The 17,968-nt window shown below is 39.2% G+C and overlaps 1 protein-coding gene across 1 annotated transcript; it reads left to right on the top strand.

Moving 5' to 3' along the window:
- The first annotated feature begins 10,684 nt into the window (after nt 1-10,684).
- Nucleotides 10,685-12,361, top strand: LOC145957514 (uncharacterized). Its single transcript, XM_083073787.1, has one exon. It carries the CDS (start codon nt 10,685-10,687, stop codon nt 12,359-12,361), a length of 1,677 nt encoding a protein of 558 aa, XP_082929913.1.
- Nucleotides 12,362-17,968: the final 5,607 nt, after the last annotated feature.

Consider the following 17,968-nt stretch of genomic DNA (forward strand, 5'->3'; position numbering starts at 1 on the left):
AAGCTAACATCCAAGGCTACAACTTTCATGAAGACCTCAAGACCAAAATACTCACGCACGCAGCACTAATATCCCGCCCGGCGCAAAACACAAACAGAGACCTCGATTTTAAATTGAGCCCGGCGCGACTAGCCTTACGCCCGGCGTGATTTGGCAATGATGGTCTCTGGTGAATTCAAGCCCGGCGCGAAGAACTGCGCCCGGCGCACTCGCTACCAGAAACCCTCGAAAACCTCAAAAATTCCTTCCAATCATGAATCTAATCCAAATTACACGAGTTTGAACCATTACAAAGCATAAACACTATCCAAAAACAACATATTAAGTGATAAAATCAAGTATTAACCATTAATCCATGGAAATCATAGGGAAACCCTACCAAAACCCTTTCCACTCAATCCAACCTTAATCATGCATAAAACATGAAATCAATGTGATATTTCAAACCCATACATACTAGGTTAAGTCTTATAAGTACTACCCTTACCTTAGAAACCTCAGAAATGCAAGATTTGGACAAAACCCTCAAATCCCAACTCAAACTTTAATCCCCCTTTTCAAGGCTTTAGAGACCAAATCTCTTGAAACTCCAGTTGTAAAGATTGATCCTGGCTTGATAAGCTTCCCAAATATGTCCTCAGCTTCCCTCCGGACCAGAGCCCCTCTCTCTACTTTCTCTCTCTAAAAACTGTCTCTGTCTGACAAATGAGACCCTCCAGTCCTAAGTCCCTATATATAGCTATTTTCCAAAATTTCCAAATTTCACCCTTAGCACCTATTCACCTCAAATATCCTATTTCTTGAAGTATTTCAACTCCTTAAGCTCTAAAATAACCTCAAATTCACTCAGAAAGACCAGATTTATCTTATGTTCCTATCCTTCAATCTCCTACCCATCCTATTCCTTTCCATGCAATACTCACAACTCACCACCATAAGAAATGCAACATGTATCAACACACAAACAAACATCACTTTCAGATACATATTCTTGGAATAATGAGTTGCGCATGCCATAATACTTCACTTGACCAAGATGAGAAGGAAGGTGATCAGTCTTCTTCCCTCTTAGTACCAGTTCAGTATAATGGTGTACAATGCATCATTCACCAAATTCATGCACACACATGCCTATACAAACTTCTCAAAACATCAACCTCTCATCTCATACTATAAAATCACTACCATGCTTAAACAACTAATCAAAACCACATCAACATACAAAATGCACAGAGGTAAGTACATTTCAAATCCACATCTTCATAATCCAATCCAAATCCATATAAACAACATATACATACATGCATACACACACACACACACACACACACACACACACACACACACACACACACACATATATATATATATATATATATATATATATATATATATATAAAGTATATCTACCAAATAGCTTTGTATTTCCATGGTGTTACAGTCCTTATGGGACAAGTTGCAGGTGAAGGGTCATTCTTTTGGACTTCTCTTTGCAAGATATATGAATCATTAAAAGAAGGTTTCCGTCTACAAGTTGGAAGATATGAAGTTCTCTTTTGGTATGACCATTGGTTGGCTGACTCACTTTTGTACTTGGAGGTGTCATATGTTCATTATCAGAATGTTGAACTTCATGTGTGTGACGTTGTGCAAGGAAACCAGTGGCAACTACACCAAATTTACACTCCCATATTGGAGGGATTGTGTAATCAAATTCATGAATACCACATAACTCCGCTCACCCTTCGTTACCGAACATAATGGTGTAGGGGACGAGCATTTGTGGTAAGTACTATGCTCGAGTAGGATACCTTTGGCTCTTGGAATGTGCAGGAAGGTATTATGGAACTTCATGGATGTGGTTATGAAAAAATAGAAAAAGAATTACAAGACCCTTTAGTTATTAAAAATATTCCAAGAAATTGAACGAGTTTTTCTAAAAGAAGTTTGTGTTGAAATTCCAAATACTTTTAGAATAGAAATTCCTTTACAATTAGTCTACCTTATGTGGAAGACTTTCATTAAAGTCAAATTCCCACCTAGGTCATACAAGTGCAAATGAATAACGAAACTCTTGAATATTGTAAAAAAAAACAAATACAAGGATTTTTAGATAATAAATTAATAAGGTCAAGCAAATCACCTTGGAGTTGTGTAGTCTTTTATGCGAGAAATGCTTTAGAAATAGAGCGAGTATGGTTATTAATTACAAACCCTTAAATAGTATTTTAAAATGGATCAGATGACCTCTTCCTAATAAACAAGATTTGATAAATAGACTTTATCATGAGATCGGCCAGGCTGTCCTCGGCCAGGGTATGCACGGCCATGGTGAGATCGACCAGGGTGTGCTCGGCCAGGGTACGGTCGGCCAAAGTCCAAGTGGGTCTCATCCTTTGGACTGGTCCGAGAATCACGGATGAAAAGCCTATCTTTGATAATCAAATATTCTCAAGGAAAATTGTTATGGAAATCCTCGCGCTCACAAGGCCCAGGTGGCCCATGAACAGAAAAGTATAAAACCTAAAACCCTATAGTTAAGACGACAGATTACACTTTTGAATGCTCTGGCTCTAAGGCTTAACCTAGGAAGAAACCCTAGTCCACCCTTTGGCCAGAACATTTTGGCGCCCACCATGGGGCTACGGTAAAACTTTTCCTACGCCCCAAGCAATACGAAAAACCTACACTCTACTATGGCGAGAGGTGGCACATCCAACCACGACCCACAACACCCTACCATGGAGGAGATGATGGAATTAATCAATGGCTTGATAGGAGCACGATCCAGAGAGAGAGGAGGCCATTCAGCGAGAGAACGAGGAGATCAGATGACGAGCCGACGAGATGCAGGCCATGATAGCGGCTAATATGAGGACAGCGAAAGAAGATAGTATGACAGAAGTTTTGAGGGACCTTAGACCGTTTTCAGAGGCGATTGAATATGAGGCCATCCTAAGAGATCATAGGATACCTCAGGTGGAATCGTTTGACGGGACATAGATCCTAGTCAACATCTAATGGACTTTCGTGCTCAAATTTTAATTTGTGGAGGAAGCTAAGGGTTCGCTGCGAGGGTTTTATGCTAAAAAGGTTTTTAATGAGGTACCATCAAATAATAAAAATCATTATTTTCAAATTGATTGACTCGCAGGAAAACTCGTGATTGATCGATAAAAATCCGACTGGGCGAGTATAAACAACTCGAAGACAAAACTCGTGATTGATCGGTTCCATTCCGACTGGGAGAGTATAAATAACTCGAAGACAAACTCGTGATTGATCGATAAAAATCTGACTGGGCGAGTATAAATAACTCGAAGACCAAAACTCGTGATTGATCGGTAAAATTCTGACTGGGCGAGTATAAATAACTCGAAGATCTAACTCGTGATTGATCGGTAAAAATCCGACTGGGCGAGTATAAATAACTCAAAGACAAACTCGTGATTGATAGGTAAAAATCCGATTGGGGAGTATAAATAATTTGAAGACCAAAACTCGTGATTGATCGGTAAAAGTCTGACTAGGCGAGTATAAATAACTCGAAGACCTAACTCTTGATTGATCGGTAAAAATCTGACTGGGCGAGTATAAATAACTCGAAGACAAACTCGTGATTGATCGGTTAAAATCCGACTGGGCGAGTATAAATAAATCTAAGACAAACTCGTGATTGATCGGTAAAAATCCGACTGGGTGAGTATAAATAACTCGAAGACCTAACTCGTGATTGATCGGTAAAAATCTGACTGGGCGAGTATAAATAACTCGAAGACAAACTCATGATTGATCGGTAAAAATCTGACTGGGCGAGTATAAATAACTCGAAGACCTAACTCGTGATTGATCGGTAAAAATTCGACTAGGCGAGTATATATAAATAACTCGAAGACCAAAACTCGTGATTGATCGGTAAAAATACGACTGGGCAAACATACATAACTCGAAGATCAAAACTCATGATTGATCGGTAAAAATATGACTGGGCGAGTATAAATAACTCAAATTATTTTCTCTCATTTTACAACAGATCAGAATCTAGACGATGTGTCTCTCCGTTTTACGCGAGGTTGGCATTTTGGAGACCTGATCTGCATTTTGGAGACCTGATCGGCATTTTGGAGACCTGATCAGCATTTGGGAGACTTGGTCGGCATTTTGGAGACCTGATCAGCATTTTGGAGACTTGATATGCATTTTGGAGACCTGATCGGCATTTTGGAGACCTGATCTGCATTTTGGAGACCTGATTGGCATTTTGGAGACCTGATCAACATTTGGGAGACTTGGTCAGCATTTTGGAGACCTGATCGGCATTTTGGAGACTTGATCTGCATTTTGGAGACCTGGTCGGCATTTTGGAGACCTGATCGACATTTTGGAGACCTGATCGGCATTTGGGAGACCTGGTTGGCATTTTGGAGACCTGATATGCATTTTGGAGACATGATCGGCATTTTGGAGACCTGATCGACATTTGGGAGACATGGTCGACATTTTGGAGACCTGATCGGTATTTTGGAGACTTGATCGGCATTTTGGAGACCTGATCGACATTTGGGAGACCTGGTCGATATTATATACTAAGAAAAAAGTTTTTAACTTGGTTTTTAATTTCTTCATACATCGTCAGGTCGGCATTTTGGAGACCTGGTGTTATATACCAAGAAAAAAGTTTTTAACTTGGTTTTATTTCTTCATTAATCATGAGGTCGGCATTTTGGAGACCTGGTCTTATATACCAAGAAAAAAGTTTTTAACTCAGTTTTATTTCTTCATTAATCATGATGTCAGCATTTTGGGGACCTGGTGTTGTATACCAAGAAAGAAGTTTTTAACTTGGTTTTAATTTCTTCATACATTGGAGGTCGGCATTTTGGAGACCTGGTCTTATATACCAAGAAAAAAGTTTTTAACTCAGTTTTATTTCTATTCATTAATCATGATGTCGGCATTTTGAGGACCTGGTGTTGTATACCAAGAAAGAAGTTTTTAACTTGGTTTTAATTTCTTCATACATTGTGAGGTCGACATTTTGGTGACATAGTTGTATATACCGAGAATGAAAGGGGATCGAATTTCAAACAGCTAGTGATTCTGTACAAAAACAAAGTTTGAACTTATATTATTTTTCCTCATATGAGATCGGAATTTGGACGAGAGGTATATTTGTTCCAAAAACATGTTTAACTTGGTCATTTTTTCTTTGCCTTGTCGTCAGAATTTGGATGAGAGACGCGTTTGCTCAAAACGTTATAATTTAAATAACCAAAAACATTCAAGTCAACAAGTAGCATTCATCTAAAAGATAAAAGTAGTGCATAGTTCATACAAAAATAAAGAGCCAACTCTGAAGGAGAATCACTCGGTTGTAATCCGACCTCACCCCCAACATAGGTGCTGATCGGATGCCTATCTAACCAAGCCCTCTAGCCTTATAGGCTTAGGGCTGAAAAGCAAGTGTACCGTAAGGTCGGTAGGATTCTGATCTCGCCCCACATCTCAGGGGAGTTCGGTCGGAATCTGATCTGGACTCGATCTCATGGACAGTTAAGCCCTTGCGCCTTATAGGCTTAGGACTGGAAGGCAAGTGTACCGTCCCAGTCGAATCCTGATCTGATACCCTTTACAGGTTTCGATCCGATGAATCTTGAATATGGGTTTTCTCGGTCGGCAGGCGATCTAACCTCTCACATGGGTAAGATCAGTCGAACCGCGATCTCACCCACCCCCTGGACGAGCTCGGCTTGGGTGAGCTCGGCCAGGGTGTGCTCGACCATGGTGAGATCGGCCAGGGTGTGCTCAGCCATGGTGAGATCGGCCAGGCTATCCTCGGCCATGGTAAGATCGGCCATGGTGATATCGGCCAGGGTGTGCTCGGCCATGGTGAGCTCGGCCAGGGTACGGTCGGCCAAAGTCCAAGTGGGTCTCACCCTTTGGACTGGTCCGAGAATCACGGATGAAAAGCTTATCTTTGATAATCAAATATTCCCAAAGAAAACCGTTATGGAAATCCTCGCGCTCACAAGGTCCATGTGGCTCATGAATAGAAAAGTATAAAACCTAAAACCCTAGAGTTAAGACGGCAGATTACACTTTTGAATGTTCTGGCTCTAAGGCTTAACCTAGGAAGAAACCTTAGTCCACCCTTTGGCCGGAACAGAATTTATTAAACGAAAAAAATAATTCAATTCCATATTTTTTTAACTACAAATTTTTACAAGGAAATGAGACCGGTCACACCACAACCATCTAAACCATCTTAGGGTTTATCCTTAGATGATTTTGCCTCATCATTCTCAAAAATTACCTCATAAACTACCCCAAAACTCATCACCTTAAAAACTAGAAAACTACTAAATACCTTAACTACCTAGGGTTCTATCATAGGAATTTCCAATAAATTCACCCTCCTCAATAATCCTTAATTATCAACCTAACATATAGCCCCAAATGAATCTCTAGTAGAATTCATTCTTAAAGAGCAATGCTAGAAAATTATATCAATAGAAAAGGAATTTGAAGGATTGGAGTCATACAAATTGATCTTTAAATTATCTCTAAAAGGATGAGGATGAATACCAAAAGACCAATCCCTAAAGAAAAATAACACACACACACACACACACACATATATATATATATATATATATATATATATATCAATTTATCTTGATAGATACCCAATTTGCAGAAAATACCCCATAATTTGATAGGAAAGACTCCAAAAAGGTTTGTTACTCTAAGCTAAAAATTTCCAAGGTTCTAACCTGGAAAGCTTGGAATTAAAACCCCTTAACTGAAAAGGAATTAAAACCCCTTATCATTCTTGGTATATTTCCTTCAAAATTGAATTACCTACAAAAATTTCAACCTAATTTCAAGATTGGTTCCATGTTAATGGACCAGTCAAAATCATTCTCCCTCCAAAAAATAGTTAAGATTTATGATATGTTCAAATAAACAACACCTAACTTGAAATTTCACCTCAAACTAATTACCTTTTGTTCAACCATGGATGTTGGTTGGTTAATGCAGTATAAGTATGAATCTCATCAGCATTTGACAGCTCTTTATCCTAAGTTCTTATGCCTTAAAGCTAAGGTATACTGATGGGGAAAAAATTAATATTTCATACTTAGAAGAAAAATTCAAGAATTGGAAGAACAAATCAATTATAAGCCCGCAACACCCAAAAAAGAAAGTCCCTAAATTATTTCCATTGAACGAATTAAAATTAAAAGGATTGTCTAAGACATAATTAAAAGCGAAACTAAAGGCAACTTTATCATCGTTAGGTTCTGATGAAGAAAAAAAATATCTCAAAGAAGAAGAAACTAGTCATCCCAACCATTATCTTCAAAATGGGGATGATTTTTTAAAATAAAGTTCATCCAAAATTTGGATGATTAAAGGTGGATCCTAAGAAATATTTAAATTTGTCTATATAATTATTGTCAAACAAATCAACCTTATAAAATATCTTTCACTATGAATAAAATACAAGCAATATTATAAAAAATAAAAAAAAATAAAAATATAAAGAAAGAGAAAAAGAAAAATGAAAAAGACAAAGAAAAGAAAAAGTGAAAGTCCTTTTGCAGCACTAATAAATACAAAGCAACAAAAACTCCACTCAAAAGAAAATAATTCAAAATTGTCGAAAGATAAAAGTCACTTTATCAAGAATTGTCTATCAATAAAAACAAAGGACATAAGATATCTTAGACAAAGGAATCTTATATCTTTATAGTGCAATTCTTGATGAAGAATTAATTTGAATTTTGTTTACTTATAATTATAAATACCCTCTTTGATGTAAAAAATAAAAATAAAAAAAATAAAAAAAATAAAAAAATAAAAACTGATCAGTTCATCTATTATCGAGTCTTTACTCTCTCTATTTCTAAAAGCTCTTCAAAAAAGAAGTAAAACTAACAAATTCACGCACGCACCCATGAAGAAATCACCCATCAAAAAAGAAAAATGAGGAAGAAACAACTTATTCCTATACACTCATACATTTAAAAATTTATATAATTTAATTTAATTTTATTAATAATTTCAAAATTAAAAAATAATATTTCATATGTGTATGCACGTGTGAAGTATTAAACATTTATTTTATCTCATCTAATTTTATATTTAAAAAATGATGTACAACTAATTTTTTTATTGTTACTTTTAAAAATACCATTCATTTTGAAATGATAAAATTATATATTTTTTACTTTATCATAAAATAAATTAATAATATAATATAACTATTTTATTTTATTTATTCCATTAAATACATCGAAACAAAAGTAGAAATTGTGTGGCAATTAATACACCCTCATCTTGTAGTAAGGGCCCACAACAATCTCCTACCTACATGGCTAAATCATAGCCCACGTTTGATGGAATCCTTGGAGGGAAATTGTCTTCTAAGTTGTCAACATCTGATCATGTCCTTGCCTCCTCAAGCAAGGAAATAGTTCTGTGGGGATCATAGCTCACTATGGCTACATTGCCTCCTTCGAGTCACTTATTCAGACTACTCGTGAGTTTTGGAAGGTGGACCATTGGCATTGGCCCCTCTTCTAGTTAGACCTTGTTTGTATGTAATTTTTTTTTAAGTTTAATATTCATTATTGTTGTTGTCATTTTTTTTACTGTTATAAAAAATCTTCCTTATATTTTGTGGCTGTAATTCTTCATTGGTCCCTCTTCCTGTTTAGACCATCATGTTTTGCAGATCCCAATTCCATCCATTAACATGTTCACCCAATCATAAATTCACGTTGTTTTGTCAATTCTAATTTTCTAGTTTTAGATTCGTAGTAAAAAAGCTATTTACCCACATAAAATATAGCTGATCAGTCTTTATCGGGTAATTTTTATTATTGGATTGATTGTGTGGAATTTCTTAAATCCTTAACAACGATGAATCAGAATCCCTTGTTTACTTATCAATTGTTATCCACATGTCTGTTATCCACATGTATAGATGTATATATGTATTTATTTTATTTAAGTATAAATTTTGATAGATTTATTTTATTTAATATATAATTTATATTTTATATTAAATTTTAACAATTTAATCTTTAAATTAAAAGTTTTTAACTTATAAATTAAGTTTATAAAATTTTTAAAAATTTATAAATTATTTAATATTTTATTTCATTAAATCAAATTAACAGGTAATTATAAAAGTATTTTAAATATTAATTTGAATTTATATAATACAGTATCATATTTTTTTCAATTTTGTTAAAAATTTGTAAACTTGATTTATACATTGAGAGAACTTTTAATTTAATGATTTGATTGTTAAAATTTAATATAAAATATGAGTTATTGGGTGAAATAAATCTATTAATACTTACTCTTAAGGTAAGTGGATGAAAACCATGAGAATTAAAAGTTTGTAGACTTGATCATATTGTTTTCAATTTTTTTAAAAATTTGTAGACTTGATTTATACATTAAAAGAGCTTTTAATTTAATGATTTGATTGTTAAAATTTAATATAAAATATGAGTTATTGGGTAAAATAAATCTATCAATACTTACTCTTAAGGTAAGTGGATAAAAATCATGAGAATTATCATCATGAACATCTACAATCAAAGAGGTACTAAGAAAATTCACACGCAATAGAAGAGTATGTATGTATTGGTTGGATATATTTATAACAATAGAGAAATGGGACACATTCCTCGATAACAATTTTTAGTCATTTTTAATGAAACCATTTTATTCTTCAAAATTTTTGTCAAATAATTGTACTAACCGTACTTCGCACCCGGGCTCCTAGCCCGGATTAGTGTTGCAAATAAGTAACCTCCGGCACGCGGTGCATGACGTCAGCCCGGCATTTGAGCGAATCATACCTGATTCCAAGGATCTCGTCCCAGACCAGATCCGCCCTTCAATTATATCATATCATATCATGATATATCTTATCTCAAGCCCAAAAGCCCAAGGCAAACCTAGATCACCTCAAGGTACGTGCATTATATATATGAGACTATTACTCATGCAAACCCTAACTTTGGCATCGGAGTCTCTTTTGCAGGTACCACCCCCATCTTGGAACATCAGCGTACCAGTGAAGGAGGCTCACCGATCTTACCCGGCGAATCAGCTCTACAGCAGATTTCCGGTAAGAACATTTGGCGCCCACCGTGGGGCCGATCAGACCAAGCTCTCATCGGCCACCTGCATGGTTTCTACCAGAAGCCACATTAGACGAGCAACATATAACACAAGCAATTCAACTACCATGGACAGCGACACCGCGACCCTGAGGCGATTGGTCGAACAAGTCGAGTAGATGCGGCGACAGCACGACGCCGACCTCCAGAATATGCGTGACCAGCATGAGAATGACCTCGTGGCGATGCGCACTGCTAACGAAGCAGACCTAGCGACGCTACGCGCCGAGAACGAGCGCATTCGCGCCCAGATCCCCCAGCATCGCCCCGGCCAACCACCGCACGACAGCGGTGACCATGAGGGGGAGGCGCATTCAGCCTCCCATTCCCAAGCAACCACCAAGGCACCACATTCACGGCCCGCCACGCACTGATCTCATGCATCAACGCACAGATCAGGACAGCGCACCAGCAAGGCCCCCACTCATGTCTCCGAGGGCCAAGAACCTTTCCGCCGTCATCCCTTTGTGGACGGCATCATGGAGACACCGTTACCCCGCGGGTGGAAGCCCCTCCACCTTGACCGCTACGACGGCACTACGGACCCCGATGAGCACGTCGACGCGTACACGACTCAGGTAAACCTTTACACTAACAGTGACATTATACTGTGCAGGGTTTTCCCGACCTCGCTTAAAGGACCCGCGCTCCATTGGTACACCCAACTGCCGGCAGGGTCCATCGACAGTTTCGCCACCCTGGTGCGGTGGTTCACGGCACAGTACGCCACCAGCCGACCTCACCACACAACCTCGGCCACCTTGGCCAACCTCAGACAGAACGACGACGAGCCCCTCCGGGCCTTCATGGAGCGCTTCTCTAACATATCAGTCCGAATCCGGAATCTAAACCCGGAAGTCGCTCTACACGCCATGCTCGTGGCACTAAAACCCGGATCGTTCGTCGACAGCCTGTGTCGCGACGCCCCCCGCGATATGGACGAACTGCGCGCCCGCGCCGCCGGCTTCATTCAAATGGAGGAGCACGCGACCTTCCGCGACCAGGTTTGCGGTAAGGGCCCCGCCAAACCAGAACAGGGCCACAAAGACAAGGTTAAAGTCAACAACGACAGCCAATTCAAGAAGTCGGCCAGGACAAACAGAGCCGGGAGGTACGACTTCTACACCCCTCTGAACGCCCCAAGAGTCCACATTCTGGAGGAAGCCAGTAACAGCAACCTGCTAGACCTCCCACCACCCGGCCACACACCAAACAGTGCTGACAAGTCCAAGCACTGCCGGTACCACAGGAACTATGGCCACACCACGGATGAGTGCCGCACGCTCCGAGACCGCATCAAAGAACTTATCCAGGCGGGCCACCTTGGCCACTACGTCCAGCGACAGCCAGGTCCCCGAGCTGGCTCTGGAGGCCGGGGACGCGGGAGAGGTCGCGTGTCAGGACCTCGCACAGACTTACCCACAAGGTCCCAACAAAATGCTAACGGCGCAGTACAGGCCGAAATAAGTCAGGAGACAGAAGCAGCCCCCTTGCGGGGAATCATTAACACAATCGCAGGCGGCTTCGACGGAGGAGGCGCTAGCAGCTCGGCCCGGAAAAGACACCTGCGAACCATCAACTGCGCCCACTCCACCGCCTCGATCTTGCACAAGAGCTCTCCACCGATCTCTTTTTCCGATGAGGACTATGCGGGAATCAGCCCTAACCAAGATGACCCCATGGTCATCGTGGTAGAGATCGCCAACTGGGAAGTACAAAAGACACTCATCGACCAAGGGAGCTCGGCCGACGTCCTGTATTGGCCAACATTCCTCAGGCTCGACGTCCCTCATTCTCTAATCCAGCCACACACCGAGCCCCTATTCGGCTTTGCCGGCGAATGGGTCCACACCCGCGGATACGTGGACCTTCTGACAACCTTTGGAACACCTCCGGATACAAGGAGGATCGTGGTCCAATACCTCCTCGTGGAGGCCAACACCTCCTACAACATCATCATCGGGAGGCCGACCCTAAACCACCTCGGTGCGGTGGTATCCACTCCGCACCTCACCATGAAGTTCCTAGGGAATGACGGAAAGATCATCTCCGTTAGAGCAAACCAGAAGACAGCTCGGCAATGCTACGTCGAAAGCCTGAGGATTTCCTCATCCGACAAGGAAAGCAAGGGGAGTCCCTCCACCGCTCCCCATTAGATTCTGTTCCCCCACTTGTACAAACGAAACCGTGCACTCTTTTCCCGCCTCAGCTCCAACTGAGAGGGTTTTTAACGAGGCACGCAAAATCATTTAATAACATTCTCCATTTTGCTCACCTATTGCTTTCTCAACTACTGCTTTCTTACCTATTGTAAAAATCGAAATTGAAACACCATCATTCGCGAAAATCCGAGGTCGAGAACGAACCCCGGTATTCTCGGTAAAGGTCGAGTACGAACCTTAATCCAATCATTCGCGCGAATCCGAGGTCGAGTACGAACCCCAGTATTCTCGTTGAAGGTCGAGTACGAACCTTAATCCAATCATTCACGCAGATCCGAGGTCGAGAACGAACCCCGGTATCCTCGTTGAAGGTCGAGTACGAACCTCAAGACAATTAAGTCACATAAATTCGAGGTCGAGAACGAACCCCGGTATTCTCGGTAAAGGTCGAGTACGAACCTTAATCCAATCATTCGCGCGAATCCGAGGTCGAGTACGAACCCCGGTATTCTCGTTGAAGGTCGAGTACGAACCTTAATCCAATCATTCACGCAGATCCGAGGTCGAGAACGAACCCCGGTATCCTCGTTGAAGGTCGAGTACGAACCTCAAGACAATTAAGTCACATAAATCCGAGGTCGAGAACGAACCCCAGTATTCTCGGTAAAGGTCGAGTACGAACCTTAATCCAATCATCCGCGCGAATCCGAGGTCGAGTACGAACCCCGGTATTCTCGTTGAAGGTCGAATACGAACCTTAATCCAATCATTCATGAAAATCCGAGGTCGAGTGCGAACCCCGATATTCTCGTTGAAGGTCGAGCACGTACCTTAATCCAATCATTCACGCGGATCCGAGGTCGGGAACGAACCCCGGTATCCTCATTGAAGGTCAAGTACGAACCTCAAGCTAATTAAGTCACATAAATCCGAGGTCGAGAACGAACTTTAGTATTCTCGTTAAAGGTTCCACCATCGAACCAGTATCCTTGGTAAAGGTCGAGAACGAACCTTAACCTAACCGAATCCGAGGTCAAGAACGAACCTCGGTATTCTCATCAAATACGAACCTTAATCTAATTATTCACACAAACCCGAGGTCGAAAACGAACCCCGGTATTCTCGTTGATGGTCGAGTTCGAACCTTAACCCAATTATTCGCATGAACCCCCAACATACAAATTCAAGGTCGAACGCAAACCTCGATATCCCCACAAGGTCGAGTTCGAACCTTAGTAACTCATTCGGAGGCCGAGTCCCGACTACATATCCGAGATCGAGTTCGATCCATGACGAAACATACATGACCCTAAACTTAAGGGCGGACATGGACCACTTATCCAATTTACTACACTCCGGCTTGAGGTCGGCTCAGAACCTCGACGCTAATAAATCAAGGTCATCGAACCTTCACAGAAACACTCACCCAAACGGAAGTTCGAGGTCGCGCCCGAACCTCCTTTAGCATATAAGGTCGAGTATGAGCCTCGATGTCCCCGCTTAAAGGTCGAGTCCGAACCTAACCAAATCGCCTAATTCAAATCCGAGGTCGAATATGAACCTCAACACAGAATACGAACCTTAATCCAATCATTCACTTAAGTAGGGCTGGGCAAAATTAATTAAACTGAACTAAAACTGTTAAATAACTGATTTATTTTAAACTAAAAAACTAAAACTGATTAAAATAAAACTGAATTAAACTATTTTTTAATTCAGTTTTAAATAACTGTACTTGTTTAAGTTACAGTTTAGTTAACTGTAAATAACTATTAATTAAAAAATAAAAGAAGGCATCGCACAGATTGGTTCTTTACGCTAGCCGCTAGGAATCCTAACTCACATCACATTCACACGACTCACACCAGCGACAGCCACAGCCCACCACAAGGTAAATGTAAAAAATCTTCCTTCACGGCTTCACGAATCACAGGCACGGGTTGAGAAGGTGAAACCAATTTGAAGATAAGGAAAGCATTCGAGAAGTATCTTCCTGGGTATCCCTTTTTCCCTAAAATTTTATGTGGGTATCCCTTTTTCCCTAAAATATTTGTTCTTTTTTATTCTTTTGTTGATTCCCAATAATTATCTCTGTTTATAGTCAATGACATTTAAATGTTCTTTTCATTAAAAATAGATTACTCTTTTTTGTTGAAGGATTTTGTTGGATAAATTGGTTATGTTTTGTTGTTTGAATGAGAGGTTTTGTGCCTTTTAGAGGACCAAAGGTGACCCTTCTCCATTTTTCATTGATCACATTCATATTTTTAACCTTTTGTTATATGGATCACTTCATATCTATATGCTACTCTGTAATTTTCTGTTGAGTGTCAACACCTCAGTTTAAGGTTTATAAACAGAAATTGGAAGGATACAGGAGTGGCCATTTGCAACTTTATCAAAATTCAGATAATGATTTCCAAAAGGATAAAGTTGAAGCGGGTAGTCGTGTACTTCGTATTTTTCAAAGTTGAGAAACTTGGTTAAGAATACACACATTTTCAAAATGGTTGTTCAATTGATTTGAAATTTATTTCTTTTAGAATTGCCATCTATTCATCAAGTTCATTGGTTAACTTTTGGAACATGACTAATTATTTGTTTTAAAGTCTGGTGACTGGTCATTATTTCTCTTATTTATTTTTTATGATTGCATTTTCCTTGTTGAATTTAGCTAACATACCAACACCTATGCTGCCAAAAAATGCAATCTTATGAGCAACAGAAATTTTTGTACTGTTCCCACTTCCCAGTACATTAACCTTGCAATTTTTATGTCAACCAAAAATTAAGAGATTGTTTTTAGTTCATTAAATGTCTCAACCGATTGTGAGAGACTACCTTAAGTAATAACGATTTTGTTCGTAAGTGAATAGTAGATGGATGTATGACTTGAATCAACGTGTATCCAACCAGGTGCTTTGAAATTGTAGTTTGTGTCTAAAAATATAAGGTGATCACATTCATATTTTTAACCTTGATTGATGGGCGTTATTTTTTGGATACCTTGATTGATGGGCTTATTTCTTAAGTCTCATTTTTTGTGCTCGTGGAAGAAATAATTTTTGTGATGGTGGAAATAGAACAGGGAAGGAAGAAACAAAAGTCTTATATCATTAAGCATGCTAAGAAATTGAGTGTGTCTTTGCAGTGAATGGGTTCTGGGCAATCGAGAGGTCCTGGTTAAGGATATTATTGCTGAATTACAACCAGAGAGTGCTGAGGTAATATTATATAATTTCAGTTTTGTTATTTGGTTTGTGCACTAAAATTTTGTTATCAGATGGAATTTACATTGCCAAACACCATAGAAACTCTCACATCAGATGTTTCTAGAATTAATGATGTACCCCCTTGTATTGATTCATCATCGACTGGGCAAAGTAAAGGTCGGTCAAACATGTGGGAACATTTTACTAAACAAAAACCTTATTCTGAGAAGAAGGCTAAATGCAATTACTGTGGAGATTTGATTAAATATTTGGCTGGGACAAGTGGCATGAGGAATCATTTGATGAGATGCAAAGAAAATCCTAATAGAGAAGTATTCAAGAGGCAAAAACTTTCATCATCAACTACAGAAGGGGTTAGTGTTGGCCCTTCGCCAACTATTTCTAAATTTGACCAAAATGCATCTCGAATGAAGTTGGTGAAGATGTTTGTGAAATCTGAACTTCCTTTTCGATTTGTGGAGGATGATGACTTTCGTGACTTTGTATGGTCCTTGCAACCACGATTTGAAGTCCCATCCCGCACCACATTGAGGCGTGAAATGTGGGAACTCTATGAAGAAGAAAAAGCAAAGTTAAAATTTTTTCTGTCAAAACAATGTGGGAGGGTTTGCTTAACTACAGACACATGGACTTCAATCCAAAATCTAAACTATATGAGTTTAACAGCGCACTTATGAGTTTAACAGCGCACTTTATTGACAATGACTGGAAGCTTCAAAAGAAAATTTTGAATTTTTCTCAAACAACAGGACATTCAGGAGAGCTCATTGCTAAACATGTTGAGGCTTGTTTGAATAATTGGGAGTTGAAGCGGGTCCTTAGTATCACTGTGGATAATGCTACAGCAAATGATGTTGGGGTTCAATATCTTAAAAGGAGGATGTTATCATGGAATTGTCTTGTCTTAAAGGGAGAATATGTCCATATGCGCTGTTGTGCACATATATTGAGTTTGATTGTGAAGGATGGTTTAAAAGAGATCAAAGATTCAATTTTGAAAATTCGAAATGCAGTTAAATATGTGAAGTCTTCTCCAGCTAGATTTGCTAGATTCAAGGCTTGTGTTGAGCAAGAGGGAATTTCTTACAAAGGTATTATTTGCCTTGATGTTGAAACCAGGTGGAATTCAACTTACTTAATGTTAGAGGCAAGCTTGAAGTACAAAGATGCCTTTGTCTTGCTAGATATGCAAGACAAGAAATTTGGTGTTGAAATGGCCAAAGGTAATGGTAGTGTGCCACTAGAAGAGGATTGGGAATATGCGAGGTCTGTTCTACCATTTTTAAAGATGTTCTATGACTCTACCATGCGCATCTCTGGTACTTCATATGTCACCAGTCATATGTACATGAAGGAGGTGTTTGGAATTGGTAAAAAGATTCGACAATATTCTGAGAGTAGTGATGTGAGCATAAGGTTGATGGCATTGAGGATGAAGGGAAAGTATGACAAATATTGGGGAAATCCTAATGGAATTAATATCTTATTATTGATTGCTGTTGTGCTTGATCCTAGGAGTAAGTTGGATTTTGTTAATTACTTCATTGACTATATATTTGAATCTGATATGGCTAGTCAATTGAAATCAAAATTGTTGTCATCTTTGAAAGCACTTTATGAACAATATCAAGGTGTAGAGGAGGGTTCTCAAAGTAGCCAACAAGAATCACAACTAGATGATGAAGATGATGATCCTCATGGCATGAGTTTCTACCTAAGAGCTACTGGACGTAGAATTGATTATATATCAGAGCTTGATAAATATTTGAGAGAAGATCCTGAACCTTATACAAAGTTAGTTGAGCTTGATGTTTTACATTGGTGGAAAGTCAACTCAACTAGATTTCCTATCCTTGCAAACATGGCTCGCGAGGTGTTAGCCATTCCCATCTCTACTGTAGCATCAGAAAGTGCATTCAGCACAGGCGGAAGGGTGATTAGTCCTTATCGTAGTTGCCTAACGCCTAAAATAGTGGAAGTACTTGTTTGCACCCAAGATTGGTTGAAAGGAACACCTTTCTCTATACTTTTTGATGAGGATCCTAAAGAGCTTGATAAATTTGAGCAAGGTGAGTCTATATTAAAAATCTATATATTTTTTAGTTTATATTTTAAATTTTTGAAAATGATAGAATATTTTATTTTTTTTGTAGAGATAACCTCTCAAGATGAAGTGGGACCTTCAAGTGTTATTCATTTGGATGATTGAAGATGTATTAATTTTTTGATTTTGTTGTTCATGGGAGAACCTACATATTTGAACATACAACTTATAGTTTTATGTTTTTTTTTTGTTGATTAGAAACCTATATTTGATTTTGTTGGTTTCATTCTGTTTAGTAGTAAAATGTCTGGTTATCATGGTTTT

Source organism: Cajanus cajan, chromosome 4 (genome assembly GCF_000230855.2).
Source record: "Cajanus cajan strain Asha chromosome 4, NIPB_CcT2T_4, whole genome shotgun sequence".
Taxonomy (NCBI): Eukaryota; Viridiplantae; Streptophyta; class Magnoliopsida; order Fabales; family Fabaceae; genus Cajanus; species Cajanus cajan.

Excerpts from the sequence above, each read along its gene's own strand:
- LOC145957514 (XM_083073787.1), top strand. The coding sequence starts at position 10,685 with ATGGAGACACCGTTACCCCGCGGGTGGAAGCCCCTCCACCTTGACCGC.